Source organism: Callospermophilus lateralis, chromosome 9 (genome assembly GCF_048772815.1).
Source record: "Callospermophilus lateralis isolate mCalLat2 chromosome 9, mCalLat2.hap1, whole genome shotgun sequence".
In the NCBI taxonomy this organism is placed as follows: Eukaryota; Metazoa; Chordata; class Mammalia; order Rodentia; family Sciuridae; genus Callospermophilus; species Callospermophilus lateralis.
In genome coordinates, this window is record NC_135313.1 from 58,827,248 (window position 1) to 58,855,176 (window position 27,929).

Below are 27,929 nucleotides of genomic sequence, written 5' to 3' on the forward strand. Positions count from 1 at the left end.
TCATGGACGACTTGAAGGGAGAAACCGAGAAGGCTCATTCCTGTTATTTCTGCTATTCTTTTTTCTGCTAATGAGTAGTTGTGGAAATGTTAGGTTTTTCTGCAGCAGCACTCGGCTGTCCCATAATAGCTATGTGAGTACTGAGAAGCAGTTGGCGGCGATGGTGGCAGCATAGTTTCCCCTATAAGCCAGTTCTACCTGCTCCCTTGGTGGGCCAGTTCAGAGTATCTGTTCTAGAAGTTGTTTCCACAGGTTCTGCCTACAGGCTACTTCATAACAATCAGGAACAACCAATTCACGTCTGCTTGAAAAAGCTAGAATGACCAAGTCTCCTGTAAACTGAGCCCCAATGGTGTGATTCCAATATTATAGGAAGGCAGTAAGGGATGAAGGAAGGAAGGCAGACAGGCATGATCAAAATGATAACGTTAGACCAAAAAACATTCTATAAGGACAGTGGTGCCTGAAATAGTCCTTGCTATAAAAATAGAATTTTGACATAAATAAGGGAACAGTATTCCAGACCAGAAGGTAAAGAAGTATGAGCAAAGCTGCAGTAGTTATGAAAGCCCACACTGTACCAAGCATTGATTGTCCTAGTTTTGCTTAAGTACTGAGTATGCTTATTTGGAATGGTAAGTTTTGACCATATTTTCTATCAGAGATGGTAAGACCCTGAGAACTATTCAACAAATTGAATACTTTTCACTGGGCAAAGGAAAAAGATTGAAAATTAGATGAGGGTTACCCCCCACAAAATAAATTATAAATCAGAGATAAAATGAAACAAAATGTGACATATACAAGGGTAATATTTCTAGTTGAGAAGTACCAAAATTCATTTCAGAAGTCAAATAAGATGGTGAATCAAATATGCATCTACCATTTACTGCCTCTCATATTTATTTATATATTTTATTCTATTTTTTTAAGTGCTCTGCCACTAAGCCACACCCCGAGCCCTGCCTATCTTACAAATTAAGTCATGAACTTAAAAGATAAGAGAGAACAAGAGAGAAGAGGTTTTAAAAAAATCAGGAAATACTAGGGAATAATATTGACCAAATTATATTGGTATATTGTATGTGTGTATGAATATGTAACAATGAATCCCACTATTATGTATAATTATGATTCACCAATTAAAAATATGGGGAAAATCAGGAACTGAAAACAGATGAAAGGAGGTAAATGACTTGACAGAACCAAGAAAACAGAATTCTGTTCACACAGTGGAGAGACACAAGAATTCCCAGGTGTCAACAAGAGGCACCAGGATTTCTAGATAAAAAGATTAAGTGGAACTAAAATAAATAAAGTGGATAGAAATCTGTTAAAAACACAGATGAGTCCCAGATCTCATATTCTACCATGTGGAAGGACTGTCCCTCTACCATTTTGGCACAACACTAGAGAATTAGTCTCAGGAGAGAGAAAAACAGATCCCTGACTAGAGAACACCAGGAAAAGTTAAGTGTGGGTCACTATAGGATTAAGTGAAAACTGTAGACTTAGGCGCTAAGACACACCCCCACCTGCTAGCCCTCTCACTTAGTTTCCAGAACATTGGCAGCCAGCCTTCATCTTTCAGGTGAATTTCACCAGTTTTTCTATGAAAACCCTTTTTCTGTTCCAGGATCCAATGCAGAATTCCACAGTGAAATTGGTTATAAAGTTCTCTTAGTCTTCCATAATCATATAACAGTTCCTCAGGCTTGACTTTCATGAGTCCATTCAGATTTTTAAATTGCTCACTCTGACAGAGAGCAGACAATGACAGATTCCCAAATATTTAAGAGCCACTAATACAAAATACCAAACAAGACAAAAAAAGAAAAATCTCAGAAGAAACAGACCATATAGAGAAGAAAATTATTTATAATATACTCAAGAAAGATTTTGCAACCACAAAACAAGAACAGTATACTCATTTTAATAAAAACTTTCAGGGAACAAGACAGACTCTTGTGGCTTAAAATATGGTAAAAGAAATTAAAACCTCAAATGAAGGGGTGATGCATAAATTTGAACTCTCCTAGAAAGTAGAGAAAAAGACCAAATCCAGAGGGGAAATGGGCATTAAATGAACCACACATAATGAACATATGATTTAAAGATATGATATGTGTTATGAAGGAGAATCAGACCACATAAGAAAATATTTGGGACCTCTCCTTAGAGTACCGAGGGTCAGGAAGAAATGTTCATTTTTTTTTTCTTTTTTTTTTCTTCTTCTTCTTCTTCTTTTTTTTTTTTTTTTTTTTTGGTTTGTTTGTTATCAGGAACTGAACCCAGGGATGCTTGGCCACTAAGCTACATCATCAGCCCTTTTTAATTTTTTTTTATTATGAGACAGGGCTCACTAAATTGTTTAGGGCTACTAAATTGCTGACTTTCAATCCTCCTGCCTCAATTGCTAGGATTATAGGTGTGTGCCACCATGCATGGCAGGAAATTGTTCTGATAAAGTGACAATGAAGTTAAGACCTCAGGAACAAGCAGGAATTAAGCAGATGTCCAAGCTGGGGAACAGTATATGCAAAGATCCCTAGGAGGAAAGAGTATAGAGAAAGAGTCCTGAAAAGAAGTCAGGAGATAGGAATTGGAGGGACTGGAGAGTTGTGGGTAGTGAGACCAGTGGGCCTTGAAGGTCAGAGTTTTCATGGTGAGTACAATGAGAAGCCAAGAAAAGATTTTAAGGAAGAGCAAAATGTCCTAACATATCTTCTTTGTGGGGAGGGTGCTGAACTCAGGGCCTTGTGCTAGCCAAGTGCTTTACCACTGAACTCTATTCCCAGTCCTTTTTAATTTTGAGACAGGGTCTCACTAAGTGGCCTATGCTGGCCTTTAACTTGTGGTCTTCCTGTCTCAGCCTCTTGAGTGGCTGGGATTACAGGTGTGCGCCACTGTGGCCCAATGTAGTTTTTAAAGGGCCACTTGAGTGCAATGTGAGAGAGCTGGAAATAGTAGTTATTGGGGTTGGGGTTGTAGCTCAGTGGCAGAGCGCTTGTCTAGCATGTGTGAGGCACTGGGTTAGATCCTCAGCATCACATAAAAATAAATAAAATAAAATAAAGGTATTGTGTCCATTTACAACTAAAAATATTAAAAAATAAATGAGTAAGAATTTCTTGGGGCTGAGGTTGTGGCTCAGTGGTAGAGCACTTGCCTAGCATGTGTGAGGCACTGGGTTTGATTCTCAGCACCACATATTAGTAAATAAAATAAAGGCCCATCAACAACTAAAAAATATTAAAAAAAGAATTTCTTAAAAAATTGTTGGAGGAAGTAATTATATATTTAATGAATGTATAACACTTCCCATCTTATGGATGTTTCATAATTTACTTAATCATTCCTCTATTTCTCTGGACATGTGACTTATTTCCAGTTGTCTGCAACCTGGTAATAAACATCCTTGAGCCTAAATTTTTGCCAGCGTCCGATTATTTTTCAAATAGAAGTGGAAATAAATAGGTGAGCTATGGGTGGGGGTATGTAGTGCAGTGGTAGGGTGCTTGCCTAGCATATAGGATGCCTTGAGCTCAGTCCCCAGCACTACAAATAATAACAACAACAATCATAAATTGTTGGAAATTTGGTGGTCATTTTTAAAAATTGCTTTTAACTTTGATCATTAAATATGAAAAAAATACTTTGCAAAAATAGATATCTTCTCATTTATTTAGGTAAATGATATGAACAGAAAAATATCTACCTTAAAAAGTTGAAAAACTGTGTGCCGATATTATAGCATTTAAAATATATGTGGCATGTTTTTGATGACCTATAGTGAAAATAAACAATACTATCAAACTTCTTGATTGGGACAGACCATATTTAAAACAATCGATATACCAGCAAATAAGCTGAGCTTCAGAATCAAATCTTATATATTTGGGATATCATAAAATAAATCCCAGTGTAATATAATATGCTAAATACACATCTATTTGTGGCTTAACTTTTTAGAATTTATTTATTTATTTATATTTTGTGGTGCTAGGGATCAATCCCAATTTCTCAGGCATGCTGGGCAAGTACTTTTACCACTGAGTTATACCCCCAGCCTTGTGGTTTGCCTTTTTAGTAATTTTGTTGTTGCTGTTGTAAATATATTTTGCAAATCAGAAAAAAATACTCTGTCAGACCATGTCTCCCCGTGGAGTTCGTAGTCAAGTTATGCCAGGAAGAGCAGTTGCTTTGCTCTCTCCACAGTTCTCTCTCATTCTCACACATGTGGCCTCTTTCCCATGCAATTTGCCTCTTTTGTTCCTCATCTCCCTGACTAGCATCACCACACACAAGCTCCTTCACCTCTTTACTTCCTTCCTCCTCACATCCTATCTCCTCGAGGTTTTTGCCTTTGTTGTTGTTTTATGTTTTGCTTTTGTTTTGTTTTATGCTGGGGACTAAACTTAGGGGTGCTTTACCACTGAGCTACATCTGTAGCCTTTTAAATTTCTCTTTAGAGACAGGGTTATCTAAGTTGCTGGGGTTGGCCTAGAACTTGTGATCCTCTTGCCTTAGTCTTAGGATTACAGGCATGCGCCAACGTACCCAACACACATCCATTCTCCTTGTCCTAACTCCTTATCCTCAAGTTCTTACATATTTTTTTCTTCTCTTTGAATGATGTGATCCTTTCTGTCTGCCTCTCCCGCACTTTCATCTTCCCTCGGAGTCCTGAGATCTATCATCTCATATTCTCCAACTCCTGTTCCAGGTCCTAATTCGGGGAAAGACTGTTGATCAGGAAATCTGTCAAGGTGGCTGAGGGCACAATTGAGACAGATGCATAGATGCTGGACATGAGGAGACCAGGTGGCCAGCCCAGGTTTCCCAGGCCTCTGTGGCAGGAGGGGGTGGGCCTAAACTAAAGGATAGGTCAGCAGAGCAGCGGCCAGAGGCTGAGTCCTGCTGCTCTGACAGCCGGAGCATGCACACAGGCCACCCGGAAATGCTCTGTGGCCTGGATGGGCTCTGAGAGTTGCCAGTTGGACATACTGACCTAGACAACCAATTAGGGCATGTTCAAGGTCTGCTGCACTGAACATACAGTCTTTTAAACAAGGCTAAATCCCCTGTAACTGATTTTTCTCCTCCTACATTTTCCTGATTTACAGTTGCAGTAAGAATTGGAAGACAAATTCAGACAAGGGTACTGAAAATATGATACACACTGAATATTTGCCTTAATGTTCTTTTATGTACTTTTGGAAATGAACCAGGTATTTAGTGAACACGGAGGGATCTAGTAGGTATGCTTGATGAGAATCTGTAGTGGGAAGGAATTTAAGATCAAGGTCAGGAATGATTAATATGCATTCAGGAAGTCATCAACATTTAAGCATAAGCAATATGAATCTCATTAAATCTTCAATAGCTTCCTATTGCCTGAAGGAATTGGTGGTATTATAATGATTAAAGCAATAACATTAAAGTAGAAAACAGCATTAGAAAATTAATCTGACCCTTATAAAAGAAGCTACCACAGAATACTAACCACCCAAGCCAAGTTTTTAAGACTCCTTGGCAGCTGTTCTCCTTGTCCCCCAAGTTAGAAGGCTCCACTGAAAAGTGCCTGGTGATAGAGATGTTCGAGGGTTTTCTTTTTCTTTTTTTAGCCTAGTTAACTGGTAATCCTCCGCTCTCTTCATCTGTGATAAAGCCATCCTACTGCTATCTCGCCGTCTGTCCTGCCTCCTGCTCTCTGGCCCCGCACAGCCTTCTCTGACTGTGTTGCTTACTCAATTCTCTGAAGCGCCCCTGTGCTCCGCAGTGCCCTGAACAGCTGCTATGCATAGAGCATAAAGTAGGGGGTCACTGGTGGAAGATGACAGAGAGGAGTTGTCTTCTGAACTATCAGTTCTTGGAGGGGCCAGTATTCTGCAGCATCATCTGGTTTGCAGAGAACACAGCCAGGGTGTTCTTTTTACTGCTGACCTATTTTTGCTTGATCTTAGGAAAATCCTAATCTTAATGATTACAGAGACAGGGTGTGCGAAGGCACAAATACAGAATTATCACAGGCTAATTGAAGGAAAAACAATGGTGTGATACACAGACTACATGTGAGAGGTAAAAGAGATAAAAAGTTAATTTCCCTAAAATAATATTTCAGTAATTAATCAATTTTCTTTTGTGGATAAGGCAGAATTTTTCAAAAAATCATAGTCACATTACTAGCAGCCCTTCTTAGTGGGGAAAAACACTTTAAAAATGCCTACTCTTGGGGCTGGGGTTGTGGCTCAGTAGTAGGGCACTTGCCTAGCACGTGTGAGGCACTGGGTTCAAGTCTCAGCACCACATGAAAATAAATAAATAAAAATAAAGATACTGTGTCTATCTACAACTAAAAAGAAAAAAAAAAAAAGAAATGCCTACTCTTTCTAAATGATGGGACATGGGTGATAGTCACTGTCTTAATACATTTCTATAACATCTTAATACTGCTACTTTGTGTCATGCCCTGTGCCAAGTAATGCTGTACCAGCCAGCCGCTAAGACCAATCCCAGCCTCCTGGAATTCATATCCTGGTCCAGTCCTCTGCCCCACTGTACTATGTGATCAATGGCATATGATAGAAGTGATAAGAAGTCACTTCTGAAGTTCAGTTAGAGAATATTGTGGCTTCTGTTGCAGCCACTCTGGTTCTCTCTCTCTTGGATTACTAGTTCCAAGTTAGAAGTCCTATGAGAGGCATAGAGGGCAAGAAACTAGTCTCCAGCCAACAGCTCAATGCAATGTCATGAGAGTCCTGGGCCACAGGCATCAATTAAGTCACTCCCAGATTCCTGGCCCGCAGAAACTGACACAATGTTCGTCATTTTGGGGTAATAGTTGCACAGTGATAGATAATTAATACAGCTCTACATACATTATTTCTTTTAATCCTATTAGTAGCTACTCTCTCATCCCTATTTTACAAATAAAGAAACTGAAGCTTAGAGAGATTAGCTAATGAGTCCACGGTTCCACAACTAGTAAACTGCAGTATCATGATTCAGACCCCAGCACACTTGAGAACCCATATTCTTAGTCACTGTTTATAACCTTCTGCCTATTAATTTTTAAATATATGGCTAGGGAGCAAAACCAGGGCCTTATGTATGGTAGGCAAGTCCTTCACCACAGAGCCACACCCCAGCCTCTCAGATTACTTTTTATAATTAGAAAATATATTTAAAAATACTTTCACCCCCAGAAAAAGAAATTCCCATTTTTCCTTTGTTCCTGTTTCAGAGAAGCCCCTCCCAATCTTAGGGATCCTCCCTTCTCCTGTTTCTTCCATCTTTTTTAGGTCTGCTCTCTCCTGATCACCAGGGTTTCCAGTGGCCCTGCTTCCTTACCAGTTTTTTTCCCCTTCTCTTGCTTCTAAATATGTCTAGGGCCTCCATTTAAAAATACAACATATGCCCAAACAAAAATTTATTTATTTATTTATTTTTAATATTTATTTTTTAGTTTTCGGCGGACACAACATCTTTGTTTGTATGTGGTGCTGAGGATCGAACCTGGGCTGCACGCATGCCAGGCGAGCGCGCTACTACTTGAGCCACATCCCCAGCCTGTAAACAAAAATTTATATGTAAATGTTTGTAGCAGTATTATTTGTAAGAGCGCTTGCTCACTCTCTCTACATATGTATGTATATATGTTATGTGTGTATATGTATATACATATCATGTATGTACATATACATGTACATACATATATATACACACAAATATTACTCAGTATAAATGAATAAATTACTGATTAATACAAATAGGGATGACCCTTAAGAACATTATGCTAAGTGAAAGAGGACAGTCACAAAAGGCCACAGATTGTATGTAAATTCCATTTATATGAAATGTTCAAAAAGGCAAATCCACAGAGACAGAAAGAAGGTTAGTGGTTGCTTAGGACTGGAGGTATCAGGACAATTAAAGAGTGACTATTAATGTAAAGAGGTTTCTTTTCAGGGTGATGAAAATGTAAAACTGATTATGGGGATGGCTGCACAACTCTATATACTAAATATAATAAGTATACTCTATATACTGAATATACTAAAAACCACTGACTTATACACTTTAAATATATTTGAATTATATATCTAAGAATTATATCTCTAGGAAGTTTTCTTTTTTAAAGGAACCAAAACAAACAAAACAAACTCAAGCAACAAAACAAAAAAAAACCCTCCCCATTTCTTTACAATCAACTACAAGTGCCTTCTGCTAATTTTCACCTCAGGTCACTGTAGTCTTCTAGTGGTCAATTCACTACCTTCATTTAATCACCTCAAAACTTCTTTCTGAGAAATCTTTTCCTGACTAATCTCTCCATTTCTAGAAACTCCTTTCTTCCTGCCTCGATGGCTTCTCTGCTTTCTCAGGTCCCCTTTCTAGCAAGCCACATGCCCTGATGATCTCTGCTTTGTCGCACTTCTCTGGCATCCACTCTCCCTTTCTACTGTAGTCACTACACTGGTTCAGGACCTTATCATTTGGTTTCTGCCACTATCTCCTTTTTTTTAAGCATTTACTTTTTAGTTTTAGGTGGACACAATATCTCTATTTTATTTTTACGTAGTGCTGAGAATCGAACCCAGTGCCTCATGCATGCTAGGCGAGGGCGCTACCACTTGAGCCACATCCCCAGCACCCTCTGCCACTATCTTCTAACACTCTGTCATGGTTTTTTTTCTCAAATGTATTCAGAACACAGCAGGAATAGATTAAAATGGAGACACCAACACAATTTTAAAAAATCTCAGTGCTCTCCTCTGCCTTTAAGATAAAACACTAAACTGGCCTTCAGGGTTCTCTATGACTTGATCCTAATTAAGCCTCATCTCCTAGAAATCCCTCACACAAGCTCTCAGCTCCAGCTAAATTCTCCACTCCAGAACCCTCTAAATATGTGACTTTCTGTATCCACATGGTTAGCTTACCATGGCCCTGCTTTATTCCCTTGGAACGTTCTCCTCAGTCCCTCTGCTGACCACCTTACTCATCCTTCAAGACCTAGTTCAATTCTCATTTCTTCTGTGATTTGAACACTCAAGCCTCAAATTCTCTCTCCTTCCTCTTATTCTCAAAGCAACATTATACTGTTCTGCATTGTTACATGTATAAAGCTTATTTCTTCAATTAAACTAAAAACTGTTACAGCAGTTCAAAAGTTACTTGCATTCTCATTATACCTGTTCTTTGGTCTTGCTAGGAGTTCTCACCTTTGGACAATTCGTGTTTTCTCCAAACTATCAGACTCTTCTCTTTTTCTTTTTTCAAGTTATTCATTTTAATAATGGGTACAGATACAACAAATAAATGATTCCCTATTCTTATATGAAACTTCTAGCTTAGGCTAGACTTTGTGATTCATTAGTTCAATCCTCTTCTTGTCAAAGACCTGCCTTTCTTACTCCCTATTCTTCTAGAGCTTCCACCTGGAAAATTCCAGTCAATCCAGCTCTTCTATCTCAACTGTTTTACATACACAGGATGATACACATTTGGAGAAAATCAGTGTTAATGAATGGGACCACTACAAATTATACTGTAATTTCAGCTGGGTCTCAATTCTGTAGGGTAATTCTACTTATCCTTTATTAGTTTCTAATCCCCTACTTCATCGTTTTATCTATCATCTCTGGGAAAAAGTACAGAAAAAAAATAGAAGTCATTGGGGACAAGGGTCTTTTTCAATTTTTTGTCCCCTCTCCCACCTGAAAAACTATTTGCATGGGGAGAACAGGAGTCTGCCTATCTTCTTCCCTTCTCACACCCATGACTCAGTTGCCCACTTAGGTGGCCCCCAAATCCTGTATGTCTAATGCTCAAAATAGCTACCTCAACATCCCCTCTGGCTACTTCCTAGCTATCACTGGGCCTGCCAGCCATGTTCATCCAACAAGATCCCAGGCTATTGGAATTCTCACGCCTCTCTCTACCTTTGGATAAGAGGCTGTCTCTTGACATCTTCACTTGGACCAAATTCCTCCTTGCATCGAAGGGCTCAGACTGGAGTCAGTTGCCACCCACTCTCTGAAGCCGACTCCTCTATCTCTATTGGATGATCCCATTGCGCTGTTTGCTTATGTCTTAATCGTACTCTGTTGCAATAACAGATACATGGCTGATCTCCCTCAAGCTCTGTGAATTCATGGAAGACAAGAACCATGTATTCCAGGTCCAGGACAATGTTAACAGCACATCCCTCACTACCTAGATTCCTTTTGTGTTTTTATAACACTTGGGCCAAATCCTTTCTGTCTTTCCATTAATTTGTGTATTATTGCTTTGTGATGAAAGAATTTAGTTTACAAATTTTTTTTGGTAGGTACTAGGGATGGAACCTAGGGGTGCTTAACTACTAAGCCACATCTCCAGCCCTTTTTTTATATTTTATTTTGACACAAAGTCTCACTAAATTGCACAGGGCCTTGCTAAACTGCTGAGGCTGGCTTTAATCTCAAGATCCTCCTGCTTCAGCTTTCCGGGCCATTGGGATTACAGGCATGCATCAACATGTCTGGCAGATTACCATTTTTTTCTAGAACGATTAGGCTTCTAGTGAAGTTTTGTCCTATTTCATGTATTTTGTAAAAAAATAAACAAAAGACAAAAAGAAACTTTAATCCAAAGTATCACATTTAGTATTAAATCAATCTTACTAATTATAACATTTTTTTCTTTTTCATTTATTTATTTATTTGTAATATTAGACATTGAACCCAGCAACACTCAACTGGTTCCTTTTTTTTATTTTTCTTTTTGGTACTGTGGACTGAAGCCAAAGTTGCTCTACCATTGAGTCATGTCCCTGGCCCTTTTTTTTTTTTTTTTTTTTTTTTAATTTTGAGACAGTCTCCTAAATTGCTGAGGCTGGCCTTGAATTTGCAATCCTCTGGCCTCAACCTCCTGAGTCAATGGGAATAACAGTGTGTACAACCACACCTAGCTAATTATAACAGTGTGAGCTTCAATAACCTTATTACGTCTACTTTAGAGGTGTGCTAAAGTTTCCCACTATGATTGTGATTTATTCATTATTCTTTTTATTTCTAACAGCTCTTGCTTTATGTATTTCAACACATTATTTGATTCATTATCAAATTTACTGTATCACCATTAACTAGTCATTTTTCACTCATTCAAAAAATTTACTGAGTTTGATGTATCAGGTATATTCTAGGTGCTTAACATAAATTGGGGAACAAAAGAAATAAAAATTCCTTGTGTAGAACTTATAATGATGGAGACTAGCAATAAACAATAAACATGACAAATAAGTAAATCATATTGTGTATTAAAAAGTTTTAAGTGCTATAAGGAAGATCTTATAGAACATCATAAAGGAATTTAGCTTTTACTTTGAGGGAAATAGATTTCAAGCAAAAGAATAACCTCACTTACATTTTTAAAAGATCAGATAGAAGCTGGGAGACCAGTAATAAGTCACTGCAATAATCCAGGTTAGATATAATATTAGTTCAAATCAGGTAGTAAACAATGGGGATGAGGGGAAAAAAAAGTTTGGTTCTGGGTATATCTTTTTTAAAAATTTTTTTTTTAGTTGTAGGTGGACACAATACCTTCATTTTACTTATTTATATGCGGTGCTGAGAATTGAACCCAGCACCTCACATGTGCTAGGCAAGCACTGTACGCCACAGCCACAGCCCCTCTGGATATAACTTAAAGGTATATCCAATAGGACTTTTTAAAGGAACTGAGGGTGATTTAAAGGTTTATGGTCTAAGAAGCTGACAGAACAAAATTAATGTTTAAAAACCATTAGATTGTACAACTTTAATTGGGTGAATTGTATTATATGTGGATTCTATCTTAATAAAGCTGTTTTTAAAAGATTACCATCAACTAAAGTAGGGAAGTATGAGTGGAGCAAATTTGGGAAAAGAGTCAAAAATCCAGTTTTGGAGTTCTGGACGTGTTGGTTCTGAAATACCTATTTATTAAGACATCGGAGTGAAAAGGTAGGCAGTTGGATGTGTGAGTCTGAAATATAGAAGTAAGAACTCAGTTGGGAACATAAATCGATTGATGGATATTATTTAGGGTCATGGTAGTAATGAGATCATTAAGGTGGTATTAAGTCTAGATATAGAAAAAGTCAATGAACAACTTCTTATCTAACCTAATGTCTATTCTGTCTAATAAGAACATTGCTATGTTGTTTTTCTCAATGGATGCTTCTCTGTGGGAAAATTTGGCCCTGGGTTAACTTTCTAGCTCAGTTCCTCTGGAAACCTGGTAAAAAGGTGACATGTCACCTATAATACAAAGCAGTGTCAACTTATGAGAAAAATAACTCCTGACTTTAGCTGGGTGCAGTGGCACATACCTGTAACCCAGCAATTCAGCAGGAGAATGATAAATTCAAAGCCAGCCTCAGCAACTTAGCAAGGCCCTGTCTCAAAATAAAAAATAAGAGTTGGGGTTGTGGCTCAGTAGTAGAGCGCTCACCTGGCATATGTAAGGCACTGGGTTTGATCCCCAGTACCAATTAAAGGGAAATAGAAGTATGTGTCCACCTACAACTAAAAAATATACATATATTAAAAAATAAATAAACTGGGTGCAGTGGTGCACACCTATAATCCCAGTAGTTTGGGAGGCTGAGACAGGAGGACCACGAGTTCGGTGCCAGCCTTAGCAAAAGCAAGATGCTAAGCAACTCAGTGAGACCCTGTCTCTAAATAAAATACAAAATAGGGATGGGGATGTAGCTCAGTGGTTAAGCACCCCTGGGTTCAATCCCTGGTACCAAAAAGGGAGGAAAAAAAAAAACACTCCTGACTTTTCATCTAGTCTATGTATAAATGATTAATACCTGTTAAGAAGCCATACTTCACCTTAGGTGGTAACCCCAAAGGTATTCCCTAAAAGTGCTTCTGTAGGTTTTCCACTGGAAAAAAAAAAATAGTTGCAGCTGGCTTTAGATAAATGTATTGTTCCAGTCACTGCTGCGGCATTAAAAACAATCCCAAAATTTATCAGTATTAAAAAAAAAAAAACTTTTTAAATATGCTTGTGAACTACAAGGGTCAGGGTTTCATAAATCAATGTCTGAGGCTGTCTGATGTCCCAGGCCTTCCATTAAGAAAACTTGAAGACTGGGGGTGACTCAATGGCTAGGAGCTGGAACCCTCTTCACTCACATGTCTGGTGCCTGGAAAGGGACAGCTCAAGCTAGGACTCCTGACTGATGCCACTCCAGATGGAGTGGCTTTCTCACAGCATGGCAGCTGCAGGATAGTTGGGTTTCTCACAAAGTAGTTCATGCTCTGAGCATGAGGGTTCCAGTGAACAGGGCAGAGGTTATATACCCTTTTATCAGAGTTTCCCAAATGACAAAGCATCAATTCCCTCATACTCTATTAGTGAAAGCTGTCCCAAGACAATCTGTTTCAGGGCAGGGACATAGACCTTATCACTTAATAGAAGGAATATCAAAGAGTTTTGATTTGCTAAGGGAAATATATTTTTTCCCTCAAAATACATTTTATTTTGAGAAATTAATGAAAGGTATACGTATTTTTCTTCAGAAATACACAAAATTTGCATATATTGGGGAGTTTACTTCCTGTTGCATTCAGGAAACAGCATAAGAGTGTCAAGATTCTTCCATACTTATCCCACCTATAAGTGCTCTATGTCCCAGCCCAAGAGCATCATAAAAGGCATATCTGGCTGGGCTCAGACACTTGGAAGGGGGACACAGAAGGATCACAAATTCAAAGCTAGCCTCAGCAATTGAGTCCTTGACTCAAAATTTTAAAAGGGATGGGGATGTGGCTCAGTGGTAAAGCACCTCTGGGTTCAAACATCAGTACAAAGAAGGAAAAAAAAAAGGTACTTTTGCTAAAAGGAAAAGGGACATTTCTTTCTGCAACCCTCCTGTAATCCTCCTGCCTCAGCCTCCCAAGTTTACAGGCAAGTGTAAAGGAACATTTCTTGTATATAGGTTTTCACTTAAAATTTTTAAAAATTAAACTGGATGTGGTGGGGCACACCTGTAATCCCAGCGGCTCAGGAAGCTGAGTCAGGAGGATTGGAAGTTCAACGCCAGCCTCAACAACTTAGCAAGGCCTTAAGCAACTTAATGAGACCCTGTCTCAAAAATAAAGAGCTGGGCGTGGTGGCACACACCTGTAATCCCAGCCACTTGGGAGGATGAGGCAGGGAGATCACAAGTTCAAAGCCAGCCCCAGAAATAGAGAGGCACTGAGGAATTCAGTGAGACCCTGTCTCTAAATAAAATACAAAATAGGGCTGGGGATGTAGCTCAGTGGTCAAGTGCCCCTGAGTTCAAAGCCCAGTCACTCCAAACCCCTCAAAAGAATAGATTCTATTTTTTAAAGCAGTTTTAGATAAAGCTGAGTAGAAACTTAAGTTATTTTTTATTCATAAGATAAACAGTTGTAGAAACAGGATGCAAACTATATTTACCCAATTGTCCTTTCATGGTGTATATGATCACCCTATGGATACTGAGCAGCACAGATATATTTATTCTAAGCACAAGATTTAACATTTCACTATATGCAGAAATGAGCATCCTCTTATGATGTGAATGCCTAATACTCTGAGACCCAAATTGTAACCAGCTTTGGAGGATGTTCAATCCTCTTATCCTATAATCTTCCACTATTATAACATTAAATTATAGTAACATTTCCTTAAGTTCCACTTTTGGTTTTTTGTACCAGGGATTAAACCCAGGGCACGTACCACTGAACCACATCTCCAGCCCTTTTTATTTATTTTTTTATTTTTTTGGTACCGGGGATGAACTCAGGGGTATTCAACCACTGAGCCATATCCCCAGCCCTATTTTGTATTTTATTTAGAGACAGGGTCTCACTGAGTTGTGCTTCTCCATTGCTGAGGATGGCTTTGAACTTGAGATTCCCCCTGCCTCAGCCTCCCAATTACACCTGTAATCCCAGCTCTTTATTTTTAATTTTGAGATAGGGTCTCACTAAGTTGCTTAAAGCGTTGCTAAATTGCTGGTGTTGGCTTTGAAATTGTAATTCTCCTGTCTCAGCCTCCTAAACTGATGGAATTACAGGCATCCACCCCATGCCCAGCTTAAATTCCATTTTTTGAAAACACTACTCCTGTCAATAGCTTTTGCTCTTCTATCCTGAATCTGGCAATTCTGCCTCAGGATTTCATTTTAACACTCCATGATACTTTCATTCACTTTCTGAAAATTAAAGAAGTTGATGCCCAATAAAAATTAATCCACATGATAATTCTAAAAAATAATTCATTGGTCACTTTTTGAGGATAAACTTGTTATTTTTTAAATTGGTTAAGTAAAAAGACCAAAACAAGTATTTAACATTCCTTGCCAGGAAGGATCTATTAGGATAAACAAATACTGGATCAGAAGGATTCTCTTTGTAGATACTTCCTGATGAATGAAACAAGAATAACTAAATTAGAATATTATCATTTTACAAACTTCTAACAAGTCAAGAGAGTTAGATAATGATCACCAATGGCCACTAATGTCACAAAACAAAACACACACACACACACACACACACACACACACACACACACAAACCCAATAACTATGTATGAAGTACTGTTATTTAAAAAGAAAAAGTCTCACCTGAATCAAGTCAGGCATGAATCTAACTTTCAGTTTACAGAGGAACATCTTAAACTACCCCAGTGGAATATCATACAATCAGAAAAAAAATGTGGAAGTGAAAAGCTCTATAGTACAAACTGACTTAAACAGTTACTTCAAGAAATAAGTTTCAGCCAGGCAGGATGGCACACACCTGTAATCTCAGCTATTGGGGAGGCTGAAGCAAGAGGATCATCAGTTCAAGACTAGCATGGGCAATATAGCAAGATCCTGCCTCAAAAAAAAAAAAAAAAAAAAAGTATATCTATGTAGTTAAAGGAAAAGATGGATGAATAAGTGAACATGTGGGAAATCTCTCAACAGAGAATGGAAATTTTTTCTTTAAAAGAGGCAAAGGGAAATTCTAGAAATGATAAATATTATATACATAGGAGGAAAAGGTTCCTCCTCTTAGCTCCTCATCTTTTAGAGATACATGACAAAAATTTACAGATGAAGTGATATGCTATCTGAGATATACTTCAAAAGGATCCAGCTTTGCCAGGCATGGTGGTACATGCCCATAATCCCAGCTACTTGGGAGGCTGAGGCAAATGGATTTTGAATTGTAGGACAGCCTGGTCAACACAGTGAGACTCTATCTCAAAAAATAAAATTAAAAGAATAATAAAATAAAGCAAAGAATAATCCAGCCAAGTGTTTGGGGGCATAAATGAAACAAGTATGAATGTAGGTTGATGATTTTTTTAAAAGAGACAGAGAGAGAATTTTTTAATATTTATTTTTTAGTTTTCGGTGGACACAACATCTTTATTTTATTTTTTTATGTGGTGCTGAGGATCGAATCCAGCACCCCGAGCATGCCAGGCGAGCGCGTTACTGTTTGAGCCACATCCCCAGCCCGAGGTTGATGATTTTTTAAAATATTTTTTTAGTTGTCAGTAGACCTTTATTTATTTATTTATTTTTATGTGGTGCTGAGGATAGAACCCAGTGCCTCACATGTGCTGGGCAAGCGCTCTACCACTAAGCCACAACCCCAGCCCCTAGGTTGATGAATTTTGTAACTAGATGAGGTACATATGGTCAGTCATTGCATTGTGTATGTTTGAAATTCTCCATATTCAAAGGCTAAGAAAAGAAATTCCAATTTTCACAAGAACGAGCTGTTTTAACTATAAAACAAGATGTTGTTCAAAATGAAGCTCTGCATACATATAAAACTTCTTCCATCTTTGCCCAAATTCCCTAAGATATACAACAATCACTCTGAATTTTCATAAATTTCCACTGCTTGGGAAAGTGGGCATTTCATAAAAACTGGGACTAATGGCCAGGTGTGGTGGTGCGTGCCTGTAATCCCAGCGGCTCAGGAGGCTAAGACAGGAGGATCTCAAGTTCAAAGCTAGCCTCAGCAATGGCGAGGCGCTAGGCAACTCAGTGAGACCTTATCTCTAAATAAAATACAAAATAGGGCTGGGGATATAGCTCAGTGGTCGAGTGCCCCTGAGATCAATCCCCCGTGCCCTCCCTAAAAAAACTGGGATTCATGTATGCCATTCTCCTCTTCCTCTCTGTTTACATTATATTATACACATTAGACACATATACACATACACCATAATATTTGCATCTGATTTTACAAAATGGCATTATATTAAATTGTTCTAATTATTTCAAATAATATATTTGTAGACATCATCCATATCAACTAATAGAGGTCAACATCATCCTTTTTTTAAACAACAGCATAACATCCATCATTGAAAGTCTACATAAATCTCACAATTTCAATGGGAGACAGGAGCTATTTGTGCTATATAGAAAGCTGTTTCAAGCAGATGAAAAAAAGCATACAAGTATATATGACTTTAGGGTCATATACTATAGTTGGAATATATTTGTTAAAATATAAAGCAAAATTCCATTTTCATTCTCTGGTTATCATTAGGAATATAGTTATATGTAGTTCCTGTGATGGGAAGCTCCTTATTAACATGAGCATTTTTCAAAGCACCTATGAACTGCATCCTAATTTTTGGGGAGTGGGGGGGATACTGAGGATTGAACCTGGGTGCACTACTACCAAACTATTTTCCCAGTCCTTTTTTTTTTTTAAGTTTTGAGACAGGGTCTTACTAAGTTGCTGATGCTGGCCTTGTGGCTCAGTGGTAGAGCACTTGCCTAGCATGAGTGAGGCACTGGGTTCAACCCCACCACATAAAAATAAACAAATAAAATAAAGGTATTATTACAACTAAAAATATTTTTTTAAAAAATAAAAATAGCTAAGCATGTAGTTCAGTGGTAAAGTGCCCCTGGTCAATCTCCAGTTTGAAAAGCCAAAACCAAAACAATAAACTGAGCACACATTTTCTTACAGAAATAACAAGGACCTCATGCTGCTTGACAGAAGTTTAAAGTACTTAATTCATCATGCACTAAAACCTGTCCCCTACCTGAACACTAATTTTCTGAAAAACCACTTGGGTAAGTAATTGTCAGTGGGGGAATCAACGGTCTTAGGGTCCTAAGTGAACAAAAAGCACTTAAAATATTTTATACTTGTTTTTTTAAATTTGTTTTAAGTTGTAGATGGACAAATCCTTTATTTTATTTATTTACTTTTATATGGTTCTGAGATTTGAACCCAGTGCTCACATGTGCTAGGCAAGTACTCTACCACTGAGCTACAACCCCAGCCCTTATATTTGTTAAAAGAAAAAAAGTAAATAAAATAATAGTATTATATGTATTTTAAATCATGAGTATATTTGCATTTTTCATTCGCCATTCTTTGACCAGGGGAATCTGAAAGATGTTCTATCCCTATGTTATTATATAGACATTTTGCTTTGTTACAGAGAATATGCATAGTAAAGGATACATAGTTAAAGAATGTTGGTTCCATTCCAACATTCAATATTATTTTTTATTTTGACACAATCACCTTAAGTTGTCAAGACTGGCCTCAGACTTGCAATCCTCCTGCCTCATCCTACTGAGTAACTGGGATTAGGCATGTACAACTGCACCTAGAAAGAAAATTACTTTTTTGTAATGAGAATGTTATCTGCCCACTGTATAAAATTTATACATATCAAATATAAATAAGCCCAACCCCATCATCTAGAAATGGCAGCTCTTGATACTTGGTGAACATCATTCCAGATTTCTACCTCTACCTCTCTCTCTCTCTCATCTATGTGATATTGGGGATTGAACTCAGGCCATCGGCATGCTAGGCAAATGCTCTACCAGTGAGCTATACCCCCAGCACCTCCAGATTCATGCATATATAAACACATAAAGAAACATTAAATGTAACTAGTGTTCTGTTTTTTTAATACTAGGGATTGAACCCTGCAGCACTTTAACCACTGAGCCATATCCCCAACCCTTTTTATATTTTTTATTTAGAGACAGGGTTTTGCAAAGTTGCTGAGGCTGCTTTGAACTTATAATCTTCTGGCCTCAGCTTCCCTAGTTGCTTCGATTACAGGCAGTGCCACCACACCTGGCATTGATATGTAATTTTACATTAGTGAAATATACTGTTCTATACCTTACCTTTTATTTTCAATATGTGTCAGCAATTATAAATGTACAGTACATCTATCTACCTTATCTTTTAAGTGGATGCTAAGCACTCTATTGCATGGATGAACTATAATTCCTGTAGTCGTTTTCTTCCCAATGGACATTTCAAATTCTGTCCAATATTTCCCAATTATTATCATTATAAAGTTACAGTTTTGGCTGGGGATATAGCTCAGTTGGTAAAGTGCTTGCCTTGCATGCACAAGGCCCAGGGTTTGAGTCCCAACACACACACACACAAAAAAGTTACAGTTTTGTTCATACACTGCACATTCATCCTATTGTTCTATTAGGATAAATTACTAGATGTAGAGTATTAAAAGGTATGCATAATTTACACCACAATATACTGTGCCATGTAGCCCTTCCTTTGGAAAGACCAACCTATTCCACACACCTACCAAATGGGCCTTTCTGCTGGTCAGGCCAAGTCTTTTCCCTCTCCCCTCCCTGGCTTCAGCAACCTCTACATGGACTGTGGAAGGACAGCAGGATAAAAAAGGAAAAATTCTTGCTTACAAGAAGCTTGAATTCCAGCAGGGGCGATAACAGGAGAAAGCTGACAGACGAGCCAATGAAAGTCAGAAAATCAGAGACTGAAGGCAATCCAAGGAGAATGAGTCATACAAGAGTGTGAAGAAAAAATATGTCCTACTGGGTGTGGTGACACACACCTGTAATCCAAGAGGCTTGGGGGTGGGGCTGAGGCAGGAGGACCCACGTTCAAAGCCAGCCTCACAAAAGCCGGGTGCTAAGCAACTCAGTGAGACCCTGTCTCTACATAAAATACAAAACAGGACTGGGGATGTGGCTCAGTGGATAAGTGCCTCTGAGTTCAATCCGCAGTGCCAAAAATAATAAAATAGAAAAAAATATGTCCCCTTACTTGCCTTGTCCAATTCCTTCCCATACTCACTGAGGAAAAGATCTTGTGCAGTAGCTTCAGGAGGTAGAACAAGATTCTAGTAAAGTGGGGGAGGCTACAAGGCTCTTAATACCTCTTGCTTGGTTCCAAGAGACTGATCTAGATATATAAAGATACATGGTTAAAGGTGAAATGTTTTATCTGATATGTGGAAGCTAGTCTAAGGGAAGAGAGAGAGAGAGAGAGAAAGGGAGAGGAAACAGTGGTAGGAGGTATAGAGGGAAGAATTCCATCAAAATAAAAGAAGGATCAGGAGAGTAGAAGAAGGGGATTGAGGAGGAGGGATGGAATAAGGGGAAAACAGTGGAATGATTTAACCTAACTTTCCAATGTATATAGATAGATGAAGATACTACAGTGAATTCCACTACTATGTATATCCACAAGACACTACTATTAAAAACTGTAAATAAATAGAAAGATCAATAGAGTACAGGAAAGGAAATGGGGGAGGGAGGAGAGGGAAGATAAGAGTAAGTACTGGGGACTGAATTGAAGCAACTTATATTTCATGTATTTATTATGTCAAAATGAATCTTAATGTTATATATAACTATTATGAACCAATAAAAAAATTTGTGGTAGATTAATTTAAATCATTGTAGATGGATAAGGAGGGGGAAGAAATACTGATAAGATTTTTTTATGAATTTACCCTTCATTTTATACTCTGGGGGTTGGGGAGTAGGTTGCAGTTAAACCTGTCTGCAATTTAAAACAGGCTATAAATTAGTTTAGAGGGGAGCCCTTTCCCCATCACTAAAATCTCTTCCTGGCACATTTTCCCTTCCTTTTCTAATCAAGATCCCTGTCATGGCAGTTGCAGCACCGTGGGATAGCTGGGCCTGGTTATAGGGACCAATAACTTGGCCTGACTTTCTACTAGTAGCTTCCCCAAGATTGTTTAAACCTTCATTTGTCAAAATCTTAGGTGGAAAGGAAGGAAGGAAAAGCGTCATGTTATTTTTGCAATCTGCAAAGAGATTAAATATATAATACTAAATACATGTAAATGAATATATACCACGTGTGTATACACCCATATATATGGTTGGGGGTGGGGGTTGGGAGACTCCTCTACCTTGAGTATTTCCTTAGATCCTCTTCACCATTACCTGCAGCACACAAACACAAAGTCTAATTGCCATTATTTCTTACCAAAAAAAGTAACTTAATTAGTAGAGTTTGGACTGGAGCCTAGATCTTAAGAGATGTAAACTCGCTCTCTTTTCTCACAACTGCACTCACGTTGACCTCCATTCTTCGATGCAACCAGTACATTACCTTCCTCCATTACCTTACATATCTCTCACCAAATCTTCTATAGCTCCTTACTCATCTCCATTGACACTGAAATACTGAGGTCTATCTGCTTATCAATCTTACGGGTCCTCTTTACTTCTTACATTTATACTTGTCTGTCTCACCTGAACTTTACATACTGTTTTCTATGAAAAAAATCGTGCCATGCAGTACAGAGGAATACGCCTTCAAAATAAAATTTTCACGTTCAAATTTACCACCTAGGTGACCATAGTTATATTAACCTTTGTAGCTTCACTTCCCATCTGCTAAGATGGAATAATGCCTAACTCTTTGGGTTTTAAAAGGTTGCTAGTATATGTAATGTGCTTAAACACAATACCAATACAATATACTTTAAAAGCTCTTAAATGGTAGGTAATACCATGAAAATAATATTTACCTCAACAGACTATTCCTACGTGCTTGACACTAAAGGAGCTCCTCAAAATGTTAGTTCTCCTGTTTCCTTGTCCTTGAAACAATTTCCGAGTTCTTTCCAACAAAGACTCAGAACCAAGATCAAACCCAACGAATTTCCTTTATTCGTACTCCTAACTAAGATCCCAACATTCATTCAGGATAACAACCACATCATTTGTTCTCAAATCATCGGAAAAGAATAATCACATTTCGCATGTTCCTCAAAAGAAACGTCAACAGAATAGCTCCGGTGAAAGCAAGAGTATCCAGGTGCGTTTAAGAGTTATTCTGGCTCCGCACCAGAATAAATGTTTACAACACTAATGATACACCGAAGCGGGGGAGGAAAACTTGAGACAATGGTCTGAACAATCTCAAGAGGAACCACGCAAGACGAAGTTCAGGCGAGTGGTGGAGTGAACGAAAGTGTTCCTACACAGTGTGGGTATGTCATCGAATGAGCCTGCGTGTGTCCAGTGCGCGGAGAAGTCTGAGCGCGGGCGGGTTTCCCTTTGAACCGCGGTGCTCATGAGTGAGCGACCGCGCGAACCCTTGCGGGGTTGTCCTCAGAGCGCTTACCTAGGCCGACTAGCAGGTGGACGCCGCTGGGCGCCGCCATGTTGGCGCTGGTCACGTGGCCGAGTACTCTTCTCAGCCCCGCCCACTGGCGCGGTCCAGTTGCAGCCCTGCCCAAGACCCGAGGCACGGGAGCCGCCCGGAGCGAGTGCGCGTGCGCGCGGGATATTAACTGCGGGAACCGTGGCAGCGGAGCGTCTCCGACACCCCAGCGGACAGCTGAACCCCCCTGCCGGCGGAGCCGGCTCCGACCGCGAGAGGCTGTTCCAGCCGCATCTCGCGCGCTGGCTCTGAGCACCCGCGCCCAGGTAGGATGGAAGAAACCTATCAGGTAAGCGTGGCATCCAATATTTATAGCATCAAAATGTTGATGCATGGAAACGTGAAGTTGGGTGGAAAATTTTTAAAAAAGCACAATCTATGTTCAGTATAGCACTTTGCAACGGCTGCCACTCTGTTGCAAATTATTTCCCTAGGTTCAGTTGAAAGGTAAAATTTGTTCAAAGTCACCAATTCCCTCTTTGTTCTTCTAGAATTTACGTTACTCAGACTCCCTACAAGACAGGATCTGTGTGCCGCTGCAAAAGCTATCCTAAGTACCCCAGTGAGTATGTTTGGAGGGCCTCTCTTTCCCCAAGGACAGCTTTAAAATGTGAGTTACACTGCGAAGCCTACAGAAGACCAATTATGAGTCAAGTGAGGGAGCAGATGTGTCTTTATGGATGATGGTTCCCTTTTTTCTTTCTTTCTTTCTTTTTTTCCTCCAAATTCACGGTTCCTCTCACCTGTGCTCTGGGGTAGAGTCTATTCTGTCATAGACCAAGTGTTACTTATCTTGGTAGCCTGTGTCCCCATTTCAGAACCTGATACCCAAGAAATGTCTGCAGAAGGAACTGAACTCTCCAAGGAACCAGTCAAATGGAGAATGTAGTAGATTCTGGACTTAAAACGCAGTCAGGATTGATAAGGATTCTTTATCAGTGTGTGTGATGTCTTCCAATTTTGCGGGGGCGGGTACCGGGGATTGAACTCAGAGGCACTCGACCACTGAACCATATCCCCAGCCCTATTTGAATTTTATTTAGAGACAGGGTCTCACTGAGTTGCTTAGTGCCTCGCCATTGCTGAGGCTGGCTTCGAACTCGTGATTCTCCTGTCTCAGCCTCCCGAGCTGCTGGGCCTGGCTCTAACTAATTTTTAAGAATTTATAGTTTACTCAGTGACAAATCTAAACAATCCAGAAACGAGTAAAGGAAAAAGTGCAAATACGTTTCTCACCCTTTCTGTACACCACAATCTCACTTCCAGGTAAACCATTGTGTACATCATTCCAGTCCTTTTATAGGCAAATATGTGTATTATAAATGGAATCACATAGTTACCTTTTTTTTTTTTTTTTTTAAAGTCAGGGTCTTACTAAATTGCTTAGGTCTAGCTAAGTTGCTGCTGGTGCTTGCCTTGAATTTGCCGTCCTCCCCTCAGCCACCTGTGCTGCTGGGATTACAGGCCTGCTCTACCCAGCTACATACTTACACTTTAGACTTGCTTTTTCCCCTCATTGTAAACATCAATTCTTGGAACACTCAAGCTCTTTGAAATAACTATATAAGCTTCATATTTTTACTTTTAAAGTTTCAAATAGAGGACACATGGAATAATTCTTGGAGACCCAGCTTGAGATGCTTTTGAAAGATAAAATAATATTTTTCCACTGTGCTAAATAAGAGGTACAAGAATGAGAAGGAAATAAACTCCTACAGGTTACTTCAAACTCCACCTTTTACAAACAGATCAGTTTCAGGGTAGGGTTTTCCAAATGTGGTAAATTTGCCCTTTCTATATAACTGAAGCCAACAATCTGAAGGCAGCAAAAGGAGCCTGAGAATTAGCTGGACACCAAGTGTCAGGAAATCTTCAGAAAAAAAGAAATTTAGAAGTCCCTAGTGAAATGTCAGGGGGTATTGAGCCCAATTTCAAACACGTGTGAAATAGAACACATGTGGCTTAACTCATACTGAGCCCTTGGAAAACAAATGCATAATTTATTCCCCTGCAACTAGAAGGAAAAGGAAACATTATGAGAACCCAATTGGCACCAGTGTGGTTGACTCCCACTGAGGAAATCCCTAATAAGTTGAGCATGTGGACATCTAGGATGAGTTAGAAATAAAGCATATATGAACTTACATGGGTAATAGCTCACCCTCTGATCCTTGATTTGGCTTCTTTCATACCACGTCCTTCCAACAATAGATATATGCATAGTGACCAACAGAATGAAATGCTAGACCACTATCATCTAAGATGTCATGTGATTTTAACATTTGGTGGTCCTTGGCATGCAGAGCATTAGAATGCTTTTACTTTGATGAGCAACTTCTACAGAATCAGGTCTTCTCTACTCTGTTTCTGCCCATGCTCCTACCTGTGAAATGAAACTTAAGTAAACTTTGGTAGCACTTCATTGATTTCAACTCTATTTTTCAGATTTTGTACTTGGGATTCTTGAATAAAAACTTTAATAGTTTTTCAAAACCAGGGTTCAAGAAATAAAGAATAATTTCTTAAAAGCTCCAGTTTCTGTGTCCAAAAAATTCAATTTAGAATGTTGAAATGTTTTTATTAATTGTGATTGATTATTGTTTTGTAGGTCTTTTACCTCGATTTTGAAAAGATCATGCCTCATTCACATCTTTAAAAATCTTTGTATCTCTGTTTATAAAAGAAATAAATCAGAAGTAAATTGTTATGCAATTTTTAAAAATAAAGTTTTCTTTCCTCCTTCTACTAAATGATGTTATAGACTTATTCCAATTTATTATAAATTTTTGCAAAGTTGTATATAGTTAGTGATAAAATTTAAATCAAACAAATTTTTCATAATATATGTATTGAATCTTTAAATGCTGTAAGGGATTATGTGACATGAAGTAAATTCCTTTTTAAAAATTTTGTTTTGTGATGCATCATTGTGTAACTTGTCTCACAAGTTTAGATTTTTATATACTTATTAGAACTACCTATAGTGCAAGATACTTAAAAACTGAATATAAAATAGGGGTGAAGTTTTTTATGAATCTAAAAAAAATTGTTATATATGAATGCATTGTAAAATTAAGTGAACTAGGGGTTGGGGTTGTGGCTTAAGTGGTAGAGTGCTCACCTAGCATGTGTGAGGCACTGGGTTCCATCCTCAGCACCACATAAAAATAAAGATATTGTATCCACCTAAAACTGAAAAATAAATATTAAAAAAAAAACCTTAGTGAGTTAATATGATATTTCCTGTTGGGCACAGAGCAGGTTCCATGGTCTGTGAGGGGAAACTGGTTGGAACCTGAACAGCTTCACTGGGCTTTTCATCTAGACTGAGTTGCCTTCATTCTCCCTTCCTGACCCTGCTTTTCAGTTTTGTCATCCGACTCAGAAAAATTAGCCCTTTAATTTGATCTCAGATTCATTTCTTAGCATTTTACTCTGTGGCTTGAGAATAATATTTCCAATCCTGCCCTCTAATTTGTCCAATTTGAAGATGAGGAAGTGCTTTCATTTATTTCCATATTTTATGCAAAATGAACATTCTTTCCAGTAATAAGGAATCCTGCATAAACATACTCTGTACATGTAACAGAGGCCTGTCTTAGTAGCTGGTTGGACCCCTTTAAAGTTAGGGTCTAACTTTTGAATGATTATACGTTCAGGCAGATAGTTTGAAGGCACATTCAGCCAGCTTACTGGCAGAGATGCCATGTTTCCTATATAGTCATTTGAGATAATCATGGACATGTTTCTGAGCAATCTAGGGGTACTCTTAGAGAAAATGTGTAAATACCCCATATTTTATGAGGAGAAAGTAATGCCATATGTGAGGCAGTTGTGAGAAACCAAGTTTGCTTTCTCTTTGTTGTTTGTGCCCTATTTCCTTGATCTTTAGCATTGCAAAGAGGGACCCAGAACAAGAGGAGGGGGACTTTAGTTGATTTGTTTAATGACATTTTCTCAGCCCTCTAACTCCTATACAAATGAAACTCCACCCTCTTTTATTGAGATTGTCCTACCTGACCCCTCCTACACTGAAATTCTGAAAATTTTAGGGTCTGTAGATGTTTGTAGGCATGAGCTCAGCAAATAGCATGCTGCCCCCTCTTGATCACTCTGCCAAGGAAGGGAAGTAAAACAGAACCAGGCTGTGCTAATAGAGTAAGATCTAAACATTTCCCAGAGGTGGTGTTGGTGTTATGGGCCTAACACCAGTCTGGCTGGCGTCTATTTCAAGCTGCTGCAGTCTTTTAGCTTGAAAATATGATGTGAGATTGTAAGCAGTGATGACACTCACTTCAACATAATCCCATATCCATTGTTGGAACTGTCGCCTGCCTAGAATAGTGGCAAGGACTGAGAGAAAGAAGAGAAGGATATAAGGAAGAATATGAGGGTGGTCTCAGGACCCTCACACTGTGCTGTGCATCAGAGCTTTCTGATAATTCTGCCTGTTTTGGTCAGAGTTGGCTTTGAAACTGTGCAGTGACACACAAAGGTCAAAGCTTCCCTGTCTCATCTCTTGGGACTGGTTCTAAGGAGGTTGGTTTTAAGCAGAAGTATGCATTTGCCCCCATGAAATCTAAATGAAAGTGTGAACCCTTAGAGGCTGTTGTCTCTTCCTCAGTTGGTAATCATTCAGAGAGTAGCACCTGTTCAGACACTTCTAGAGAATAAAATCTATTTGGAGTAAGAAAGGTGAAAATTTTTCAAGAAAATTTAATGATCAATCAGCCAATCAACAAATATGGCCGATGCAGTGTTGCATGCCTGTAATCCCAGCAGCTCTGGAGGCTGAGACAGGACGATCTCGAGTTCACAGCCAACCTCAGCAAAAACAAGGCACTAAGCAACTCAGTGAGACCCTATCTCTAAATAAAATATAAGAAATAGGGCCGGGGATGTGGCTCAGTGATTGAGTTCCCCTGAGTTTGGTCCCCACTACCCAATAAATAAATAAGTAAATAAATAAGTGCCTACTCTAGGCTCCAAGGAAATATGATATTGTCTTTGTTCTTAATAGGCTGGGGATGTACGTCAGTGGTAGCACACTTACCTAGGGTACGCAAGGCCCTGGGTTTGATCCCAAGCATCACAAAAAGAAAGCAAGGATTAAGAACCTAATTGGTGGGGCTGGGGTTGTCAGTGATAGAGTGCTTGCCTAGCAAGCGTGAGGCACTGGGTTTGATCCCCGGCACCACATTAAATAAATAAACAAGTAAAATAAAGACAGATAAAGAACCTAATTGGAAGGCTAAGGCTAACATGCTCACAAGATTGTCCATAAAAAAAGACCAGATCAGATCGATCTGGGATTGTGGCTCAGCAATAGAGTGCTTGCCTTGCCTGTGCGAGACCCTGGGTTCGATTCTCAGTACCACATAAAAATAAATAAGTGAAATAAAAGTATTGTGTCCAACTACAACTAAAAAATAAATA

The 27,929-nt window shown here is 38.8% G+C and overlaps 1 protein-coding gene across 2 annotated transcripts in view; it reads right to left on the minus strand.

Annotated features, from left to right (window-relative positions):
* The window catches only part of Metap1d (methionyl aminopeptidase type 1D, mitochondrial), an 81,112-nt gene extending 58,603 nt beyond the window's left edge, over positions 1 to 22,509 (minus strand). For both annotated transcript variants that reach the window (XM_076865995.2, XM_076865998.2), the window contains exon 1: positions 22,455 to 22,509. In XM_076865995.2, the coding sequence (XP_076722110.2) occupies positions 22,455 to 22,494 (40 nt within the window). In that variant the 5' untranslated portion in view covers positions 22,495 to 22,509. The remainder of the gene's footprint in view (positions 1 to 22,454) is intronic.
* Between the last annotated feature and the right edge of the window lie 5,420 nt (positions 22,510 to 27,929).